Below are 16,548 nucleotides of genomic sequence, written 5' to 3'. Positions count from 1 at the left end.
GTGACTTGTTAAGCAAACTTAGTTAGGCTTTCCATAACAAAGGGGTTGAATACTTATTGACTCAAGACATTTCAGCTTTTCATTTTTTATGAATTTGTAAATATGTGTAAAAACATAATTCCAGTTTTGACATTATGAGGTATTATGTGAATGCCAGTGACAAAATCTACCTTCAATTATTTTAAATTCAGGCTGTAACACAACAACATTTGGGAAAAGTCAAGGGGTGGGACTACTTTCTGAAAGCACCTGTATACACTCATTCACACTCATTCACACACACACACCTGCTGCTACCAGACTCTTATTGTGATAGCTAAATACTGCATAATTTAAAGCATGTACGTCCCGTACATACAACTAAGGAAACTTGATCATTTCACCATACTCTATAAGCCACAGAAGGACAATTGTCATTGAATGGGTTAGCATAGTGTAAGTATTATGGAATAGGCCACTTCTTCAACTGAGTAAACCTTTGGTAAACCTTGCAGTAAAATTCTATAAAAATCCTAAACACTGTGTAGCTCTTCCATTGATCTAGAAGAGAAAATGTATTCAGGATTACCTCAGCCGTGCTCAAGGTCCTAAACAATATCATAACCACCATCGATAAAAGACAATACTGTTCAGCCGTCTTCATCGACCTGGCCAAGGCTTTCTACTCTGTCAATCACCGCATTCTTACCGGCAGACTCAACAGCCTTGTTTTCTCAAATGACTGCCTCACCTGGTTCACCAACTACTTCTCAGATAGAGTTCAGTGTGTTAAATCGGAGGGCCTGTTGTCCGGACCTCTGGCAGTCTCTATGGGCATGCCACAGGGTTCAATTCTCGGGCCGACTCTTTTCTCTGTATACCTCAATGATGTCGCTCTTGCTGCTGGTGGTTCTCTGATCCACCTCTATGCAGACGACACCCTTCTGTGTACTTCTGGCCCTTCATTGGACTTCAACCGATCACTGCCCACACCATCCCGCCCGTCTAGCATCACTACTCTGGACGGTTCTGACTTAGAATATGTGGACAACCACAAATACCTAGGTGTCTGTTTAGACTGTAATCTCTCCTTCCAGACTCACAATAAGCATCTCCAATCCAAAATGAAATCTAGAATCGTCTTTCTATTTCACAACAAAGCCTCCTTCACTCATGCTGCCAAACATACCCTCGTAAAACTGACTACCCTACCGATCCTTGACTTCAGCGATGTCATTTACAAAATAGCCTCCAACACTCTACTCAGCAAATTGAATGTAGTCTATCACAGTGCCCCAGTGTCACCAAAGCCCCATAAACTACCCACCACTGCGATCTGTATGCTCTCATTGGCTGGCCCTCGCTTCATATTCGTTGACAAACCCACTGGCTCCAGGTCATCTATAAGTCTTTGCTAGGTAAAGCCCCACCTTATCTCAGCTCACTGGTCACCATAGCAGTACCCACCTGTAGCACACGCTCCAGCAAGAATATTTCACTGGTCATCCCCAAAGCCAACTCCTTGTTTGACCGCCTTTCCTTCCAGTTCTCTGCTGCCAATGACTGGAACGAATTGCAATATCACTGAAGCTGGAGACGTATATCTTCCTCTCTAACTTTAAGCATCAGCTGTCAGAGCAGCTTACTGATCATTGCACCTGTAAATAGCCCATCCAAATACCTAATCTCCATATTGTTGTTTATTTTTTTGCTCCTTTGCACCACAGTATCTCTACTTGTACATCATCTTCTGCACATCTATAACTCTAGTGTTTTAATTGCTAAATTGTAATTATTTCGCCACTATGGCCTATTTGTTGCCTTTCCTCCCTAATCTTACTACATTTGCACACACTGTATATAGATTTTTCTATTGTGTTATTGACTGTTTATCCCATGTGTAACTCTGTTTGTGTAGCACGGCTTTGCTTTATCTTGGCCAGGTCACAGTTGTAAATGAGAACTTGTTTTCAACTGTCCTACCTAGTTACAAGGTACTTCCGCTGTGCGTATTAGGCTCTCACTTGTTACATTTCTCAATGGGCTCCATGCTATTATGTCCACACCGCCGGAGTGTGGACATGATGAATATGATCCAAATTGAAACTAATTTTGATTTGTATTGAGGAGACATCTTCATAAAAATGTCACAGCCATAGCCAATGGGATTTTGTCATTTGAAAGTGTAGTGGATGGCTAAATTAGCATCGCTACGGCCTTCATGAGACTTAAGGTACTGTAACCCACAGACCTACTAATGCTCTGGCCTTTCTGAGTTAGTGGCACTTCTGGTTCTTGAGAATGTTGTGGCATAAGATGGACTATAAGCACTCATACATTGAATACATTGCTGCATAGAGATTACATGATGAGGGACTAACCGACAGCTCTTCAACAACAGCTCTAGGACATACTTGGATTAAACTCAGAAATAACATTATAGTGAAAAGAGGAAGGTCACAAAAGCCAAAGCAAATCGATTTGTGCACAGCAGCCTTCACCTGTGAACTGGCGAGGCGCTCCTCTCCAGACTAGCCCTGCAGACCAGCACAGCTTCAATTTCCCTCCTTTTATTAGCCAAACCCTATGGGGAATATAGATGGAGGAAACAGGACTGAAAGAGTCACCTTACTTGGATGTCAGGGCCACTATTTTGTGTGTTGTATATAATATATAGCAAGTTTGTATGATGGGTGGAGAAAGTTTGGCAATGAAAATTGTGGTTTGTTTTTACTTTAAGGTAAACTTGAATGCTTTCCAAGCGCCATCACATCACGCTCCAGTCTTTAATGGAATTCCGTCCTCATTTACTCAAGGTCAAAGCTCATCCCTCCCACAATCCTTTGCATTGTAAATCTCTCTCTCAAGACCTCGGAGGGCATTTGAATAATCAAAAGTGGTATTTCTCTAAATATTCGTCTATAAACCTTATGACACTGAATACAGATTTTTATAGGGGGGGGGGAATCACATCTATACCAATGAAAACAAACGCATCAACTGAAGTAAATAGGCAATGAATGTAAGAGGGCGCCAGAGAAGGCAGGCGCTTTACGTGCCCCCAACCGATTTGTGTTTTTTGTTTGTTTATTTGTGTTGTTTGTAACTTGTTTTTTTACTTATTTTGTACTTAAATGTTGCCGCTACCGTCTCTTATGACCAAAAATAACTTCTGGACATCAGGATGGCAATTACTCACCACAGACTGGCAGAATCCTTTTTTTCCTTTAACGAGTCTGACAAGGCCGAAGTGAAAACGATATACTGCTTTCTCGGGTACAGGCCCAGATCCCCGTGATTTGCGTGAAAAGGAAGCAGAGAAAAAGGCTGCCTTCTGAGAATTCGTAGGAGATTGAATAAACCCAAACTTCCTTCCATTCTGCTAGCAAACGGGCAATCTTTGGACAATAAAATAGATGACCTACGCAGAAGATTAAACTACCAACGGGACATTCAAAACTGTAATACCTTATGCTTCACAGAGACGTGGCTGAACGACGACACAGCTGGCTGGTTATACGCTGCACCGGCAGGACAGAACAGCAGCGTCTGGTAAGACAAGGGGCAGCGGACTATGTATTTTTGTAAATATCAGCATGTTAAATGTACAACCAGAGGGGAAAAACTCTGGACCCCCTTTACTCCACACACAGAGATGCATACAAAGCTCTCCCTCGCCCTCCATTTGGAAACGCTGATCATAATTCTATCCTCCTGATTCCTGCTTACAAGCAAAAATTAAAGCAGGAAGCACCAGTGACTAGATCAAGAAAATAGTGGTCAAATGAAGCAGATGCTAAGCTACAGGACTGTTTTGCTAGCACAGACTGGAATATGTTCCGGGATTCCTCCGATGGCATTGTGGAGTACACCACATCTGTCATTGGCTTCATCAATAAGTACATCGATGACCTCGTCCCCACAGTGACCGTACGTACATACCCCAACCAGAAGCCATGGATTACAGGCGACACCTGCACTGAACTAAAGGCTAGAGCTGCCGCTTTCATGGAGCGGGACTCTTACCCGGAAGCCTATAAGAAATCCCACTATGCTCTCTGACAAACCATCAAACAGGCAAAGCTTCAATACAGGACTAAGATCGAATCATACTACACCTGCTCTGATGCTCGTCGGATGTGGCAGGGCTTGCAAACCATTACAGTCTACAAAAGGGAAGCACAGCCGAGAGCAGCCCAGTGACACGAGCCTACCATACGAGCTAAACTACTCTTATTCTCGCTTCGAGACAAATAACACTTAAACATCCATGAGAGCACCAGCTGTTCTGGAAGACTGTGTGATCACGCTCTCCGCAGCCGATGTGAACAAGACCTTTAAACAGGTCAAAATTCACAAGGCCGCAGGGCCAGGATTATTCAAATGCTGGCAACTGCTCGGCGTCGAACCGCAAGGGTAGTGCAGATGGCAGAGGGTAGTGCGGATGGCCCAGTACATCACTAGGGCCAAGCTTCCTGCCATCCAGGACCTCTATACCAGGCGGTGTCAGAGGAAGGCCCCAAAAATTGTACGGCAAGCGGTACCAGAGCGCCAAGTCTAGGTCCAAGAGGGTTCTAAACAGCTTCTACCCACAAGTCATAAGACTCGTGAACATCTAATCAAATGGCTACCCAGACTATTTGCATTGCCCCCCCGCTCTTTTACACCGCAGCTACTCTCTGTTGTTACCTTCTATGCATAGTCACTTTAATAACTCTAGCTACATATACATATTACCTCAACTAACCGGTGCCCCCTGCACATTGACCCGGTTACTCCCATGTTTATAGTCTCGCCATTGTTATTTTACTGCTGCTCTTAAATGACTTGTTACTTTTATTTCTTATTCTTATCTGTATTTTTTTAACTGCATTGTTGATTAGGGGCTCGTAAGTAAGCATTTCACTGTTATATTCCGCGCATGTGACTAATAACATTTGATTTGAAATGAAGTAAATCATTTCATAATTAATCATGACTGACTCCCATGAGTTATGCACAGTTCTGAGCATAATCAGTGTTTTTGCAATACAGCAGGTTATCAACAGAGCTGTTCCCCCATGGAGGGTTAATGGCTAAGGTTTGTTGGGTGGGGATGGATGTAATGTAGCACTCGGCTCACTGCTGCACCAGTACAGTACGTAGTTCTTCTGACATCCAGACCAACAGTGACAAATGCTTTTCTTCACAGGGGGTGCATGATGTTGGTACAGTGTGCTGATTCTCTCACTCCATTAAAAACACAGCAATACCTGATTTCTGGTGTGTGTTTGATATTGTTTGTTTGCCTGGTGTTTTGTGCTTCAACACAATCATTCATGATCAGATATGGTGACTGAGAATGAATGTGTAATTGCACAGGTGCGTTCAACCACCAGCCCCAATGAAATGTGCATTCACAAAGATGTGCTTAAGTGGGAACTACCCTAACCCGCTTTTTTTTTCATGGCAAGTGTTTTCAATCAAGCATTACAATAGCAATTACCCATTATTTGCTTTTTCCAAGGCATAGAGTGTTGCTTGGCAACAAACATGGAAATAAAGATGTTTCCATTTCATACAAAAAAAAGGAACAAGCAATTGAAACGACAGTTGACTACTTCACGACCAATGAAGGACTTCAGTTAAATGTCACCAGAATACCAAATCATAGTCCCGGATTAATCATATAAACCCACAGCGATGTGCCAAGCCATGTGCCAAGTTACCCTTTCAAGTTCTACAGAGAGCACAATGTTAACACGTTCAAGACACACAATTCCTTCTGGATGACCACAAGCAGTTGGTTCACATGAACGGCACTTGAACTCACTTGTCAATGGTCAAACATTACATGGGTGAGTTTGCACATCTCTTGCCATAATCTGTGAAAGTGATGAGTGATACAATTGATATTAAATATTTCAGTGTGAGAAAAGGAACCCAACCGGGCCAACATTAGGATAAGCATACCACTTGCTGCCTTCTCTTCTGATATGCTAGATAGTTTGGTGGTAAATTACTGTCAATATAAAGTGTCTACTCATTCTTGCAAACCTCATGAAAACTACACACTGTATAATTGGTGTACTTACTGAGAGTCAAATCCCAAATTTACTTTTGACCATTAGCATAAAAATGGCTTAGAGGGATTCAACAAATAACGGACAAGGTTATAGACCAGGTTACTCTCAAACAAAGAGAGAATTCATATTCCCATCCATTGCTGTCAAGCACTCACGATAGGAGAATAAATGCTATGAGCGAAAGAGTGTTCTAATAAACCTTCAAAACATGTGTTTGTTGCTCTGCAATCAAATAGCTTCAAGACTATTTGACTAAAATCTTTCTCTGCTACATTTTGCAGCACTACTTGAAATGTATTGGAATGGTACCAGTATTAATGTAAGCCAGTCCTAATCGTTAAAGCTCTTGCAGGTGCATTTGATGGTATTTTTGTCAAAATAACAGTACAAAGCAATCCAATAAGGAGGGCCTTGCCTGGGGAAAAGTGCCAGTTATAAATCAAATTTTATATGTCACATACACATGGTTAGCAGATGTTAATGCGAGTGTCGCGAAATGCTTGTGCTTCTTGTTCCGACAATGCAGTAATAACCCTCGAGTAATCTAGCCTAACAATTCCACAACTACTACCTTATACACAAGTGTAAAGGGCTAAAGAATATGTACATAAAGATATATGAATGAGTGATGGTACAGAACGGCATAGGCAAGATGCAGTAGATGGCATTGAGTACAGTATATACATATGAGATGAGTAATGTAGGGTATATAAACATAAAGTGGCATAGTTTAAAGTGGCTAGTGATACATGTTGTAACGATTGTCTTCCTCTTCTGATGAGGAATAGGATGGATCGGACCAATGCGCAGCGTGGTAAGTGTTCATGTTATTTATTAGAACAGAAACACTAAACAAAATAACAAAGAGAGTGAAACAAAAACGAAACAGTTCTGTATGGTGAAACACAGAAAACAACTACCCACTCCATAGTGGGAAAACAGGCTGCCTAAGTATGGTTCTCAATCAGAGACAACGATTAACAGCTACCTCTGATTGGGAACCATACCAGACCAAAACCAGAAATACAAAACATAGAAGAAAAAAAACAGAATGCCCACCCCAACTCACACCCTGACCAAACTAAAATAGAGACATAACAAAGGAACTAAGGTCAGGACGTGACACATGTATTACATAAAGATGGCAAGATGCAGTAGTTGATATAGAGTACAGTATATACATATGAGATGAGTAATGTAGGGTATGTAAACATTATATTAAGTGGCATTGTTTAAAGTGGCTAGTGATACATTTTTACATCAATTTCCATCAATTTCCATTATTAAAGTGGCTGGAGCTGAGTCAGTATGTTGGCAGCAGCCACTCAATGTTAGTGGTGGCTGTTCAACAGTCTGATGGCCTTGAGATAGGAGCTGTTTTTCAGTCTCTCGGTCCCTGCTTTAAAGCACCTGTACTGACCTCGCCTTCTGGATGATAGTGGGGTGAACAGGCAGTGGCTCGGGTAGTTGTTGTCCTTGATGATCTTTACGGCCTTCCTGTGACATCGGGTGGTGTAGGTGTCCTGGAGGGCAGGTAGTTTGCCCCCGGTGATGCGTTGTGCAGACCTCACTACCCTCTGGAGAGCCTTATGGCCGTGGGCGGAACAGTTGTCGTACCAGGCGGTGATACAGCCCGACATGATGCTCTCGATTGTGCATCTGTAGAAGTTTGTGAGTGCTTTTGGTGACAAGCCAAATTTCTTCAGCCTCCTGGGGTTGAAGAGGCGCTGCTGCGCCTTCTTCACAATGCTGTCTGCGTGGGTGGACCAATTCAGTTTGTCCGTGATGTGTATGCTGAGGAACTTAAAACTTAATACCCTTTCCACTACTGTCCTGTCGATGTGGATAGGTGGGTGCTCCCTCTGCGGTTTCCTGAAGTCCACAATCATCTCCTTTGTTTTGTTGACGTTGAGTGTGAGGTTATTTTCCTGACACCACACTCCGAGGGCCCTCACCTCCTCCATGTAGGCCATCTCGTCGTTGTTCAGCTACTTAGTTTTTATTTGTAAATATTTTAATTTGACCATCAATATGAGAGGTTTTTAACAGGACGAATAGGCACAGTACTAAATTGCAACCATTTAAGTTTAAAACTTGTGCAGCTTATTGTAGCCTAGCAATGTACTATAGATCAAAACTATTGGGTGAGAAACTGAGAATTTCCCTGAACCAACACCTCACATCACCACCCTATTCACATTATCTTAAAGTACTAACAATGTAGATGTCAGTTTAAAACCCTATGCTTGGGTCTACTGTATATACAGCTACTGGGTCTACTGTGTATATACAGCTCCTGGGTCTACTGTATATACAGCTACTGGGTCTACTGAATGTACAGCTCCTGGGTCTACTGTGTATATACAGCACTGGGTCTACTGTATATACAGCTTCTGGGTCTACTGTGTATACAGCTACTGGGTCTACTGTGTATATACAGCTACTGGGTCTACTGAATGTACAGCTACTGGGTCTACTGAATGTACAGCTACTGGGTCTACTGAATGTACAGCTACTGGGTCTACTGAATGTACAGCTCCTGGGTCTACTGTATATACAGCTACTGGGTCTACTGTATATACAGTGTCGTGTCTTTACTATCATTAAACTGAAGACATAGTTTTTATCAAAGATTCTCTGTAATTAGTATTACGCGATCAACTGATTAATCACGTAACTAATTAACTAGGAAGTCGGGGCACCAAGGAAAAATATTCAGATGACAAAGTTATAATTTCCTAAAATAACTTTTTAGATATTTTATCTGATCAATTAGTCTTCGAATTAATGAATTATTTACTTTACCTCACGTTAGTCTCATTCCAAATGTCGTAAATTGTTGGTTATCTGCACGAACCCAGTCTTCACTATGAGTCATCCATACATCAATTGTCTTAAATCATTTATTTATTACTAAGTAATTCACAGAAATGCATAAACAAACAGTAAATATGGTTACAAGAAATTATAGGAGAATGTGCCCTAGTGGGCTAAACCGGCATGGCGGCTTGTTAGACAAAAGAGAAGTGGGAGTCGACTAAGAAGTCACTACAGAGTGATAATTATAACAATTGAAATATTAATATTTTGCACATGAACACTCACTCATTCGGGAACAATTGCAATCAATATATATATATTTACGCACAGTGTGTCGTCTTGATCGCTGGTGAAAAGTTTTTCTTTTGAAGAATTGTCCGTCTCTCTCTAGCTCTCTCTCGGTTGTGGTTAGAGTGGATTGTTCAGAGTGACATTCATTAGTTTCATTATAGAATGGATGTTTCAGTGGTTGTCGTTCTTCGCGTTCAATGATGCCGAATTCCTAGCTACAGCTTAGTAAGTAATATCAAAGACTTGTTCTTATTCTGTCGGTATCGATAGTCTAAGAGTTTAACCATGTGGTATGGTTAAAAGATTCAGCAATGGTCCTTTGTCCTCCCCTAATGGAGAAAAACATGGTCTGCAACCTTTAGCCGTCTCGTAATTGAGGTAACCTCGGTCTGCTGATCGAAAACCCGAGTGGGGGTTTTATTCAGAAGGGCCGAAAAAGGGATGTCCCAGGAGGCCTGACCCTAACTGGGCTCAGGGGCGGTCCAGGATGTCTGGCCCTAACTGGGCTCAGGGGCGGTCCTCTGATTTTAGTTCAAATCAAAAGGGAATTGTATTTTTCTTCATTAAACAGTCCAAAATCATATTGCACAATTATACAAACAGTATCATCCTCACTCATTCATCTTATACAACAATTAGATGTAAACCTCATATCTGAAGCTATTACATAAACAGTGTTATGGTAATGGGGCCACACCGTCTCCCATGAGCTTCCCCAAGTTGTAACAAACGGACCAGTTCATAGCTGGATTCTACACCGATCTTTTATACTTTCTCCGGAACATGAAATTTGTTCGTACCTCAAGTTCTGTGAGGTGGAAGGATTTCCTTTGTTCTCTATGAAAATGTACTCTCTCTATACTGTGTGTCCATGAGGAGATCCTCAGGAATTTACGACGTCTCTCTGACCACAGCAACCTAGTTGGAGGCAAGGGGGAGGCAGGGAGAGGGGGATGGGGCTTGCTATACCCAAAGAGGCCAGCGTCATGACAACAGCTCCATGGTCTACTGTATATACAGCCATTGGGTCTACTGTATATAGAGATACTGGGTCTACTGTATATACAGCTACTGGGTCTACTGTATATACAGCTACTGGGTCTACTGTATATACAGCTACTGGGTCTACTATATATACAGATCCACAGTCTGCTGTATATACAGCTACTGGGCCTACTGTAAATACAACTACTGGGTCTACAGCTCTATTATATCATCTGGCCTGATATAGAGGGTTTCTGTTTCAACTCCTCATTCAGTTCTCCCTCAGATGCATAGAGGGGCAGCACCAACACAACATAAATCAATAAGGAACCATACTATTACATTTCTGTAGCACTATGATTATCCTAAATCCAGGTAATAATATGCAGGCATCATCGAGAAATGATATAAAATCATTTTAGGCCCCAAATTGTAAGCTAAGCTTTTTCAATTTAATTTCCTTTTCCATCACCCATCTCATCGCTGTCTCCATTTCCGGACCATCTGATGGTACTAAAAGTATCATCTGGTGAGATCTCAGCTTTATTTTGACTTAAATGGGTGCTTATATTTGGCCTAAAATAATAAATGAAATTTAGGACACCTCAAGTCATGAGCTTACTGACTTGGGGTGAGAGTTATTTTCATTCACACCGGATCAAAATAAACTCCTTTGAGAACTGTGTTCAATAGAAGAACTTAGTCCCATCATTTTAAAAAAAAGGAACAAAGTAGTACCCGTGTTATTGGTAGGCGGTATAGGATAATGGAATGTGACGGAATATCAATACAAGCAAGATTGAAATACAATGCGTCATAGTAACAGTGGAAAGGGATTTTTAACTCGCAGACATTCTGCTATATCTCGTTGTATTTTTTTGGCTGTATTTTGTAAAGTTGGTCCTATGTGTGATGAGGCATTTTAAATGCAAAAAACATTTCCAATGTAATGAATCACAAATCCTTATTTTCATACATACAGTGGGACCTGAAATTATTGACACCCTGGATGAAGATGAGCAAAAATGACTGTATAAAATAAATAACTGAAATACTGAGTTACACTGAGGGTACAAAACAATAGGAACACCTTCCTAATACTGAGTTGCACCCCCTTTAGGTGTCAAAAGCATTCCACAGGGATCCTGGCCCATGCTGACTCCCATGCTTCCCACAGTTGTATCAAGTTGGCTGTACGCCCTTTGGATGGTGGACCATTCATGATACACATGAAAATAGAGCACTTTTGGCTGAGGTCCTTAATGATCTTCTTGGCCTTCCTTTGACACCGAGTGCTTATACATGTCCTGGAGAGCAGGCACCCAGAAACAATGCCTCCATGCCTCCCAACCCTAATTCTATTATAATAACTTCCAATAGTAATTGTATCCACTGGTTAAATGGGAAGGAGTGAGGTGGCTGCCATCTTGGGCCAGTAATCTTTTCTGATTGAGAGATTCAAAGGCCTATCACTGTTAAGAAACATAATAGATGCATAGCATTGCATTTTTAAATTCATACACTTTGAAATTAATTTTGTAACTTTGCCCTAGAAGCATTTAACTGCAGGGCACTCCCACATCATATTAAATCATGTGCCTATCTGATTTAGGTTACACAGTGAACCGTTGGGGCCAATTTCATTATAAAATGTTTCCTTGGTGTTAAATACAGTCTGTGAACAAACTTAAAATGTATATGTTAATTGTTCGGATTACGGGATGCTAAGGTAATATTTGTCCATATTCTGCTCCAGTTAAAGGGTTGTTCAGAGTCAATTAGACGTTTTTAAGGGCTAGCTCAGAATGAGCTTTCTAAAATATATATAGATATATATATATATATATATATATAGATAGATAGATAGATAGATAGATAGATAGATAGATAGATAGATAGATAGATAGATAGATAGATAGATAGATAGATAGAGATCAGTCCTTTCGGGAGCCCAGTTCAATTATTTCTAAATCATATCATTGGATGGTTCGGTAGTTGGGTTTCCAAAGGAACTTCATAGGTCAGCTATCTTGTAAATAAGGAATGGTAATGTGCATCTTTCAAATCTTGGAATGTTCTCAAACCATTACTGTCCATGATATCGGTAAGGGCACGGATTCCACATTTGGACCATTGCGGGGATGCAAAAGGCCGCCCCCCAGATCGTAAGGCTTTATTGTGAAAAATTGGAGTATGGGTATGCCATTTTCATTCCCAGGACAAAAGCGTAGTTTACATTGGGGGGGGGAGGGTTTCGTTGAAGGAGAGGTTATTTTCCTGCCTCAACTCCAGCAAGGCTCCAACCTCTGAAACCCATTGAAAACCTGTGGTTTGAAGCACAGACTAAAGAATATCAAGGATCTGGAAGGATTCTATATGGAGGAATGGTCTAATGTCCCTCCCAATGTGTTCTCCCACTCATAAAACATTTTAGAAAAAGGCTCAGTGCCATTATCCACGCAAGGTGAGGTATTGAAAAGTATCAGTAATCTTTATCAAGGATGTCAATACTTTTGGACCCTGCTATATGTATCACATGTACCAGAGTAGCTGTCATCAATGACAAAACATTTTTAAGTAAAATAATGCTCATCTTGGTCACAGTGTAAATGTTTTTACATCAGAATTTCTCAAACAAATATTCCATAAATCATTTAGCCAGTTGTCAAAAAGTACATAATAATCACCACTTACTATTGGTTAGGTTACACAACTACAAAATACCCAATGGCAATGCTATTGGGAGTTGCTGCCAAGGGCACATGCACTATTTAATCCAATATCTACATTGTTATGAGCTCCTCTGTAGTTCAGTTGGTAGAGCATGACACTTGCAACACCAGGATAGTGGGTTTGATTGCCGGGATCACCCATACGTAAAATGTATGCACACATGACTCTAAGTTGCTTTGGATAAAAGTGTCTGCTACTTTGCATATATACGGTGCATTTGGAAAGTAATCAGACCCCTTGAATTTTTCCACATTTTGCAACTGTACAGCCTTATTATAAAATTGATTAAATAATTTCCCCCCCCCTCATCAATCTACACACAATACCCAATAATGACAAAGCAAAAACACATTTAGACTTTTTGCAAATATATTAAAACATTTACATAAGTATTTAAACACTTTACTCTGTACTTTGTTGAAGCACCTTTGGCAGCGAATACAGCCTAGAATCTTCTTGGATATGACGCTACAAGCTTGGCACACCTGTCTTTGGGGAGTTTCTCCCATTCTTCTCTACAGATCCTCTCAAGCTCTGTCAGGTTGGATGAGGAGCGTCGCTGCAATTTTCAGGTCTTTCCAGAAATGTTAGATTGGGTTCAAGTCCGGGCTCTTGCTGTGCCACTCAAGGACATTCAGAGACTTGTCCTGAAACCACTCCTGTGTTTTATTGGCTGTATGCTTAGGGTTGTTGTTCTGTTGGTAGATGAACCTTCGCCCCAGTCTGAGGTCCTGAGCACTCTGAAGCAGGTTTTCATCAAGAATCTCTCTGTACTTTGCTCCGTTCATCTTTTTCCTTCGATACTGACTACTCTCCCAGTCCCTGAAAAACATCTCTACAGCATGATGCTGCCACCACCATGCTTCACTGTAGGGATGGTGCCATGTTTCCTCCAGATGTGACGCTTGGCATTCAGGCCAAAAACTTCAATCTTGGTTTCTTCAGACCAGATGATCTTGTTTCTCATGGCCTGAGAATCTTTAGGTGCCTTTTACTGAGGAGTGGCTTCCGTCTGGCCACTCTACTATAAAGGTTGTCTGATTGGTGGAGTGCTGCAGAGATGGTTGTCCTTCTGGAAGGTTCTCCCATCTCCACAGAGGAACTCAAGAGCTCTGTCAGAGTGACCATTGGGTTCTTGGTCACTTCCCTGACCAAGGCCCTTCTCCCCCGATTGCTCAGTTTGGCCTGGGGGCCAGCTCTAAGAAGAGTCTTGGTGGTTCCTAACTTCTTCCATTTAAGAGCGATGGAGGCCACTGAGTTCTTGGGGACCTTCAATGCTGTAGACATTTTCTGCTACCCTTCCCCAGATCTGTTCCTCGACACAATCCTTTCTCTGAGCTTTGTGGACAATTCCTCTGACCTCATGGCTTGGTTTTTGCTCTGACATGACACTGTCAACTGTGGGACCTTACATTGACAGGTGTGTGCCTCATATTCAATCAATTGAATTAGGTGGACTACAATCAAGTTGTAGAAACATCAAGGATTATCAATGGAAACAGGATGCACCTGAGCTCAATTTTAAGTCTCATAGCAAAGGGTCTGAATACGTATGTAAATAAGGTATTTCTAAAAACCTCTTTTCGCTTTGTCATGTGTTATTGTGTGTAAATAAAATTAAAATAATCCATTTTAGAATATGGCTGTAACAATATGTGGAGAAAGGGAAGGGTTCTGAATGCTTTACAAATGCACTGTATATAGCACTGTTGATTTGAGGATGTTTAAACGTTTAAGTTTAAATGGTGCTGGAATAGAGGAGGCAGTGCTCCTGTTGTCTTATTGCTGACTTGCAGTAACTCAGTGGTTCTGAATCAGTAGTTGTTTAGTAAACCGTTGAAAACAACTTGCTTGACCATGCTGCAGATCATGTAATTGTTATTTACATGCAATATCTGCTTTGTGGACTTCACCAGAAAGATTAAAAATACTGTTTTCATTTGGTCATTATGGGGTAATGTGTGTAGATTGATACTCTGCACCTCATGGGCAGAGTATTTTAAGCAATTTCTGTATCACTGCCCAAGGTTTCAGTGTTTCCTGCTTTTAAAATATATGGGAAAAGTGATGTATCCTTCCTTCCCTTCACAGAAACCACAGCTTAAAGGAATGAAAGATACTGTCTGCAAGGCATCCATCTTCCACTCACCTTGTTGTTTACCGAGGCCACTAGAGTTGCCTGAACTACAACCAATGATTCTCTCACAGTAGCCTACCATGTACAAAATAATAGCATTTACACCTAGCCATTGTTAAATTATCTATACGATGTTATCGATGTGACCATCATGTCCAATTCTGGATTCCCCTTTAGGCTTTGGATCACCTTTAAACGTGTACAACTTTCAGCACAGCGACACCCCGGCAGGTCCAGTGTGAATTCACTGTACCTTGTCTGTAACACGAGCGTCAAAGTGTTGGTTTCATTCTAAAGTTACTGTGACAATCCATTTCTACACTCAACAGTAGCCTTATGTGGATCTTGAGAGCACAATAGGTCAACGCAAAAACTCATTTGTCCACTTCCGCCTCTATGGGGAGGGCAAATGAGTTCAAAGTTCCCTGAATAAAGATTTGAGGTATTCCTCTCAAGCCTCAATTAACATAGAAACTGCATAGCTAAAACCATTGAAATCCAAACTCTGTTAAGTCTGGAAAAGAACACAGCATAAACCCAGAGAGATGACGCACAACAAACCCCAAACCGGATAACCAGACATGATTTGAAGAGACTCACGGTACTGAAGTTCCATGGGTAACACTCCGATCCCCGGAACGTGCACTGCAGCAGCATGTCACTGATATCGTGGCCCGTGCGGTTGTAGAAGTCTGTCATGTTGAACTGCTTGGGCTTGAAGTTGAGGAAGTTGGCCTTATCCTTGAGGGCAGCCAGCACCTCAGGCTCAGCCAGGTGAGTGTTGGCTATCTGGTAGTTGGAGTTCAGGAGGGCCAGGAGCTCCCCCACGTGATACAGGTCGTTCCTGGTGATCTTGGAGAAGCGGAACTCGTTGAGGTTGCAGAAGGTCACAGCAGGGAAGGTGAGGTTGGGTGCTGCCACCTCATCCAGTTTGGTGACGTGGGGATACTCAAAGTAGTAGGAGACGCGGTCCATGCACACCAGCATAAGCAAGGCCAACGAGCCCAGGAAGGAGAGCGTCCACAGGAAGCGGCGAAACGTCATGTGCCCGTAGGCAAAGATGTGGCTCATGCCATGTAGAGTGGACATGTTGGCGAAGGCTTGCAGGTTGGAAGGCCGGATGCTCTCGATGCTTTCCTCCGAGTCCCCCTTCATGGTTGCAGTTTGGGTGAGTGATCCTCAACAAGAACTTCAGGTTAGAGAGACTTGCTTAGCAACAGAATGTAGCACAAACCAACCAGTCGCCAATGCTTTGGCTCCGCAGCCTGTGGCTTTTATTCCAACAATAAGCGGCAAGCGGAAAATTCTAACCGCTATCTTAAAATGGTTGGCAGATGCTTTTAAAATGTCTCTTCCAGTGGGTGTCAGTTCTTCCATGTAAGTCCCAGGTCCCCCCTTTTCTTTCAGGCTCCTCTTCTATTCTCTCTCTCTCTCTGTGGCGCTCTCTCTCTCTCTCTCGCTCCCGCTCAGCTGTCTTTGTAGCAGAACCAAACAATGAGCTCCAGAAACACCCACTTTTACCCAAAAGGGAATGCCTTC

General features: G+C 41.9%; 1 protein-coding gene across 1 annotated transcript in view; it reads right to left on the bottom strand.

Moving 5' to 3' along the window:
* Positions 1 to 16,203, bottom strand: part of LOC139377376 (acid-sensing ion channel 1C) — a 174,107-nt gene extending 157,904 nt beyond the window's left edge. Inside the window, exon 1 of the mRNA XM_071120402.1 lies at positions 15,610 to 16,203. Coding sequence (XP_070976503.1) covers positions 15,610 to 16,164 — 555 coding nt within the window. The 5' untranslated portion in view covers positions 16,165 to 16,203. The remainder of the gene's footprint in view (positions 1 to 15,609) is intronic.
* Positions 16,204 to 16,548: the final 345 nt, after the last annotated feature.

This window comes from Oncorhynchus clarkii, chromosome 20 (genome assembly GCF_045791955.1).
Source record: "Oncorhynchus clarkii lewisi isolate Uvic-CL-2024 chromosome 20, UVic_Ocla_1.0, whole genome shotgun sequence".
Taxonomy (NCBI): Eukaryota; Metazoa; Chordata; class Actinopteri; order Salmoniformes; family Salmonidae; genus Oncorhynchus; species Oncorhynchus clarkii.
The sequence above is the reverse complement of the archived record's forward strand: the minus strand, read 5'-3'. Positions and strand labels throughout refer to the sequence as shown.